Raw genomic sequence first — 7,277 nt, 5'->3', positions numbered from 1 at the left:
CAGCCACCAAGATAAATATAGAAGAATCAAAAAGGGTTTTCAGCTTTCGTTATCCTGAAGCAACACACACAATTGTTTTAAATGATTTATCAGGTGCTACAACTAAAAAAAAAAAAAAATCAGATAACCTGCACAGCAAATTAGACACGATATTTCTTTTTGGTTACTGGCAAAACATGAAAATGAAACAAATTACACTAAGTTAAAATTTCTGTAGCTTAAGCATCATAATTTAGATGCAATGAGATTGCTAAGAGAATGAATAAAAAATGTGTTTTTCTCAAAAATGTATGATGTAATGGAAAACTTGGGTCAGTGCATGTTTAATGATAAAGCACTTCAGCTTTGCTTTTAAACTCCTTTTATTTTTTACAATAGAAAAAATCTAGCTTTCGATTAATTAAATAAATACACATTTTATAATTACTTAGCGGCAGCTTTTCTTAGTTAATGTTAAAAAAAAAATCTAGCTTTCATTCCTGTTCACATATTTTATGTTTAGAACATTAGATTTATATCTCAATAAACTGAAACTAGAATTTTGTTCAGAAAAATTGCATATTAGCTATGAGGAAAGCTATTTTGAAATTTCTTGAGAAAATGGAAGGATTTGACCCCTGTAATTAGTGGTTCAATCATAATTATTTTCGTGAGGAATTTCGGTTCACAACAATTCATAAAACTAGAACTGACAAAGACTCGAAACCAAGAGTTTGGAGGCATTAACCCCTGCCACTAATAAATAAACACATAAAAATCTTGAGTATATTGTAATACACTTAGTGTAGCATTTTTATTATTTTAAACAATTAAGGAACACACAGAAATTTGATTAAATCAAAGATGATGATACAGTATTGATATCAGTGGAACAATTAATGTATAGAATTATTATGACCACTTAAAAAAATGAATGCACAATTTATTATCACAACATTATAACCAAAAAAATAAATAAAATTTTCAACCGCATACAATTACCTTCCATCAAAACAGCTGCCTTTTTAAAAAGATGAAATTTTGTAAATTTAAAATTGCATGGAATTTCAAAAGGTACAGGGGTGTGTCCCTCGTATAACACGGTTAATTCGTTCTGTGTAGTATCGAAACCGTGATATATGAGACTTAGAAATAATGTAAATCAAGGGATGTGTACCGTGTTATATTGAAACCAAGTTTCATAAAAACAAAGTAAAAACTTATTACAGTTATCAACTAGTAACAGAATAGATTAAACAAAAATAAAAACCCATCTTTTTTAAATATAACTTTCGAGTTACATCAAAACCGTGTAGTATTTAATTCAAGTTTTGAACCGTGTGATATCGAAACTGTGTTATAATAATCCCAAATTTGGTACTGTGTAATATCAAAACCGTGTTGTAGAAGTACCGTGCTACACGAGGGACGCCTGTATTTTAAGATAATTGTTTAAAAACAGTCCCCAAATGTTGTTTAGAAACATTAAATACATTTGAACATTAAATTATCACTTAAAACAAAGATTAGAAACATTTAAAACATATTCAACATTATCATGAACCGTGTTGAGAAACTTTCAATTGGGAGTTTTTGGAGATTAACATTTTAACCTGGTAATCCAGTTTGATGAGTCTGGTTTGAAAAAAATCTCAACAGCCCTGGATTTTTTAAATCATGTCAAAACTCTAAACTGAGAGCCTTTGAGAACATTAAGCAAGTTTAATCATTTAGCAGCCATTTCTACTGATTTAAATCTTTCATTTAATCACAAAAACTTTGAAAAAGAACAACAGTCGAAAAAATCATTACAATTTGACAGTTGGAAAAGACAAAAAAACTGCTTTTAATAAGTTCCATGAAATCAATGTCACTAGCGGGAACTATCAAGTAAACATTTGAGCGGAGTAATGTATTGCAAAATATGAATCAACACTCCACACTACAGTGCCAGGTATTAATTTCTTTCTAAAATGATGCATTGATAGAGCAATACATCTTCAAACATAACACACTGTAAAAAAGCATTAATTTCAAATGCTGAAAACATTTTAACTTAACAAAAACTATAGGACATAGTTTCAATTTAAATTGTCAGTAACAAATTTATAAGAAAATGCCCTTGTTTTTAAATCTTTGGCAATTATACAGAAATATTCATTATTATTATTTAAAATTTTTTAATTTATTTCATTTGTTAATTAAAGACTTGGTCAGAAAAAAAAAGAACACATTTAAGAGTTAAATGTTTATTGCTATAAAAGAAAGTATCGCATTTACAAATTTGAGGTAAGACACAAAATTTGCAGAAAGCAGCGCTAAAAAAACTTTACCGTTTCATTTACAAAACACCACAAGTGTGAAATGTTGATATATACATATATATATATGGTGTTACTGCTGTCTGAATTGCAATTAAAGGAAAAGAGAATTCCGAAATTTGTTGATACATATTTTGTTCATAAAATACTTCATTAAGAAACCTATCCAATTCATTATTGTAAAATAAGGAAATAAAATGAATAACTTTGCTAGAAATTAATCAAAAAAACAAAAATAAGACCAGGTTAGTAGATTAAATCGATTGCTTTGATAAAAATGCGAACACATGCTGCACTTGGCAAAAACAAATATTTTTCAAAAAAGGGTGTATTATATTTACATTTTAGGGCACATTTTAGAAATTTTGTTGCCATTATAAAATGCTCTGAAAAAACATACAAAAATATTTAGCACTCTATGTTTTATCAGCTAAAAACCGGGCTGAAACAATGACTGTGTTTCTTTAAGCATCATAATTTTTGCTATCTGTAAAAATGCAACACACAATTAAATGACGAGCATGTTTATACAATCTTTTTACATATGCATATCAAAAGAGGAATAATCAATAAATAAACTTAAAAATACTGAACATATAGCTCCTATTCTACTTATACACAAGAGTAAGGGAAAGGGGTGTAAGAAAATAAGGGTTATACTACTTATAGATCCTCTTCTCAACGGTGTTAGAGTAAAATAACATGGGCAATGACAATCACCTTTCCTGTTTTTGATATTTTCGGGTCATTATTTTGTGCCAGGGGTGTAAAGGGCACTATGCCACAAAAATGAAATAATCCAGAAGATGATTTTAAAAGTTTTTTTTTTTTTGAATGCTTGTTCATAGGATTGTTAGTAAAATAATAAATAAGGTAAAACAAAGATTAAAACAAAAATGAAAGTTAGTTAGGGGTTATAATCTTTGGACTTTTAATATTTCTGATATAAGTTTTAAACCTTTCTGAATTATTTATAAATGGACCTAGTGCCCTCTACCTACCAGGCACAGAATCTGAGTTTGAGTCGCTGAATTTTGTACATGTTATAAACACTGAAAATGTCCAACAAATTCTTAAAAAGCCAAATGATGAAATACAAATAATGAGCTGTACACAGTTGCAAAGATAGTCACTTCATTTTATCGTCTAATGAGGAAGCTAAGATTGTTCGAAGGAAGCTTTTGTTTTGAACTGGCACCTTACAATCTAAAAGAAAAAAATATAAACTCGCTCGTCCTCCCGCGATCCGACTCCGGCTCGCTCCCGAGCCGTTTTCTCGCCACGGAGTCGGCAACCTCCTCGGAAACGTTTTGTTGTTGACTATACAAGCGAGTCTACACCGCAGGTGAAATTAGCAACCTCCCTGGATATACAACTCATACATTTTAGTCGGCGGCACCACACTGGGCGGCGGGCGGTCATCATCTCTGTGCGCCGGTCTCGTGACCGGCAATGCCCGCTCTGGGCGTGGATCGGGTCCGCGAGCGCATGCATGGCATGGCAGAGGACGGCAGGGGGGCGGCGGCATGGGAGGCAGCCACCATGGCGGCGGCGGAAGCCGCAGGCGCGCCGCCCGAGGAGATGGCTGGGGCAAGGTTGGAGGATGCCACCAGGTGGTGGGGCAGTGAGCGGCCGGTGGCGGGGCTGGCCGAGTCGGGGGCCCCCCTCAGCCGGCTACTGCTGGCCGTCGTGGGGGCGGGCAGGGCCCCCCGAGAAGTGGTGCTGGTGTGCTGGTGGTGGCGGTCCCGACGATCTCGGTCCTCCTGGATCTCCTGCTGGTTGCGATTTCCACCCTAGGCAGACAGAAATGATATCGTTAAATGTCGAAAGTAGAGATTCAATAGCTGGCAACATTGAGAGATGAGAATTAGGGAGACTTGTGCAGATTTTTGTAAGAAACTTAACAACAAAAGTATACTGCAAAAGGGATTTTGTAAACTACTGAAAATTAAGCTTGTACAGGGTCTGAAATTTACGGTTCACAAGTCTGGCAAGATCAAAAAATTGAAAATAGGGTTTTTTTTTTTTGAAGTTATGACCAAAAAAAAAATCTACAATTCTAATGTTAAATATTTCTTTTTACAAAAGGTATAAGTTTGATTTCTCTTATGAATATAGGCTCCAGAAAAAAGGGACTTTTAGGAGTTTGTCATTTGAGCTATATATACAAGTAGTGGGTCATTCTCCAGAAAACATAACTTTTGAACGCAAATATTTTTCAATTTTGAAACTTTTGTTTTCTATATTTTTTCATTCTTACATGAAAATGTTACCTACTAGAAGTAACCATAAGCAATGGTCCAGCTAAGTTCCAATTATTTTACTCATAAATAAAAAATTTAAAAAAATGCCTTGTTCATGGAAATAAAATAAAGAAAAACTTTTAATGTTTAAAAGTAAGGGTCAATTTAATATCAAAGTAGTAGTTTTGTTAGTTGTGCAAACAATCAGCTATTTTAATGATTAGTGGGAACATAATGTTAAGCTCTCTTAGTTAAAGTACAGCTTAATTAATAGTTTCAAATGTATGTTGAAAAATAGTATTTAGTAAATTTGAGGATATACCGGCAATTTATAATTTTCTTAGAATGCTTAGAATTGATGTATTCCCCCCCCCCCCCCATCACCTCAGAAATAATGACATTGATAAGGTCTGTCACGCAGGTGAGGAATTTTCCATTAATATAGGAAAAATAGATACACTTTTCAGGGAAATTTTTTTTTTCTTTGTTGCTACAATCTGCACATGTTAAGCATATGAAAACATGTTCACTTCTTTTTTTACATTAATTTACATCCCTGAAATTCAAGTTCACAAAGGTGAGAAGTCAGAATAACACTAAGTTTCTAAAGCAAAATCTACCTTCTTGTTCTGCGACAAAAAACTCACAACTTCAACTATGACTGAAAATAAACAAGGAGGTTGGCTCCATTGTATCATGGAAAATAAAATTTGATGTCATTACTGTCACATGGTTTTGAAGAATGGCATTTTGTGTTTAGGTAACAGAGGTGAGAATTTATTGTGTGACATGGCTCCGTGTCCTTCTGAAACAAACTACAACACTATATTAAAAAGTTAAATGTGAAAGGAATAATAAATAAGCATACTTTTAATTAAACAAGTTATTAAGCAACAAAAACAGTCACACAAGGTGTGTGACATGCCATGGAGATGAGAATTCACACATTGTGAACCAAAAATGTACTAAAATAAAAATTATCATTAGAAAACTGTTGGCAGGTTTAAATATATATTTTATGAAATGAAAAATCATTGTGAAATGAATCATTCCTTAAAGTTTTTACTGTAAAACGCGTGTGACAGAAAAGTTACCATTTGAAGAATGACCCTAGTATGTGCACAATGCACACAAAACATTTTTTGGGGTGAATGTTCATTAAAAAACGAAAGAACATTCTGTTGTAAATTTGAATTAAAGACAAAAATTTCTATTTCAAATGCAATCTTTTTGCAGGAGAAGGGTTATAAAACATAATACATCATATAACATCCCTGATACATAAAACATCCCTGTGTTTTAACAACAATAGGCTGTATACAGTATAAAATTCAGGGAATTGTTAAAAGAACAAACAAGAAACAAGTGGTAAAAGACTGCACCACCTGTACATACAATGGGCAAAAAATGGGAAGCCTTTTTTACACGAGCACACAAACAGACAAAAATGAGTTAATTTACTACATAAGAGTCTTTCACATACAATAGATGAAATTACTTTTTAAATTCAATTTTATTAACAAATTTAGCTACAAATAGACAACAAACATTTAAAAATATGAAACCTAAAAAACTTCTTGTTAAACACAAATTTTCTTACTTCTGTAAAAGCACAAATATTGTGAGCATAATATTTGTAAAGGTACCTTGAAACCACAGTAAAATCCGATAGAATTTGGCTCTGGCTTACTGAACACTAAAAACGTCGAACAAAAGTCAGAAATGACTAAAAAATCTGGTCAAAATGTGTTAATATTTATGCATAAAAGTTAGCATATGAATTTAAAATAGCGATTCTCTCTTTATCATTGAAAATGGAAAAACTCAATTTCCACAAAGGATGCAAAAAGATTGCATATTTTGGACTAAAAAATCATTGGAAACATGACATTTCTCCCAACATTCCAAGGAAAAAAATCAGTAAATGGTTGCAATGCACCATCATATTACCATTTGCATCATCATTTATGAAATTTAAAAACATTTATTCAGATTATCGAAGGTTCAATTATTTCCATTGCATAACAACAAATCCTACAGTTGGGACAAACCTAACCTGGCAGCATTGGAAAGACTAAGCATGTCCTAATCAGAGCATTGCGATCCTGTCAAGTTAGGTTAGCCAGAACTATAATTACCAATACTTTACGAAACACCAAGACTTAAAATAGGTTCTTCTCTGTAAATAATTTTAAATTTTAAAGTTAGATAGACAGACTGTCTTGGGTAGTGAGTGAATAGGAGCGAAAGTAAATGTTACTGGTTCGTTTGATCTCTTGTTAGGCACTATCTCTCATTTATCGTCATTTCCCCTCAATAGCACTGACAAATTGATGAGTGTATTCTTCTGAAAAATTTTCACAAGCATATTTCGGTATATATATGCAGGAACCTCTTTTTGTAGAGGATGCTGTGGACTAGGGAATAAAATTAACTTTTGCCCAGCAAGTCTGCTATTTCGTCTGTATTTTTTCCCAATAAAAACTTGAAGATTATTAGAGACCTCTCACAATTCCTCATCAGATTATGGTAAACAAATTCAACTTGAAACACTTTAAATTTAGAGCTGACAATATCAGAAATAATACACAACACATGAAATTTTGGAGAAATCATCCACACAAAAATACAATCAGTCGATAATTTTCGACAGTCCCCAAAGCAGAATGTTCCGCAACGTAAAAATCATTTGACCAAAATTGTTCTGCAAATACTTCAAGCATTGCATACACAA

The 7,277-nt window shown here is 32.6% G+C and overlaps 1 protein-coding gene across 1 annotated transcript in view; it reads right to left on the bottom strand.

Moving 5' to 3' along the window:
- Positions 1 to 764: 764 nt before the first annotated feature.
- The window catches only part of LOC129227017 (casein kinase I-like), a 30,726-nt gene continuing 24,213 nt past the window's right edge, over positions 765 to 7,277 (bottom strand). The window contains exon 7 of the mRNA XM_054861648.1: positions 765 to 4,093. Coding sequence (XP_054717623.1) covers positions 3,722 to 4,093 — 372 coding nt within the window. The 3' untranslated portion in view covers positions 765 to 3,721. The remainder of the gene's footprint in view (positions 4,094 to 7,277) is intronic.

Source organism: Uloborus diversus, chromosome 7 (genome assembly GCF_026930045.1).
Source record: "Uloborus diversus isolate 005 chromosome 7, Udiv.v.3.1, whole genome shotgun sequence".
NCBI classification, from domain to species: Eukaryota; Metazoa; Arthropoda; class Arachnida; order Araneae; family Uloboridae; genus Uloborus; species Uloborus diversus.
Note: the sequence above shows the minus strand (reverse complement) of the source record. Positions and strands in the feature narration are given on the sequence as shown.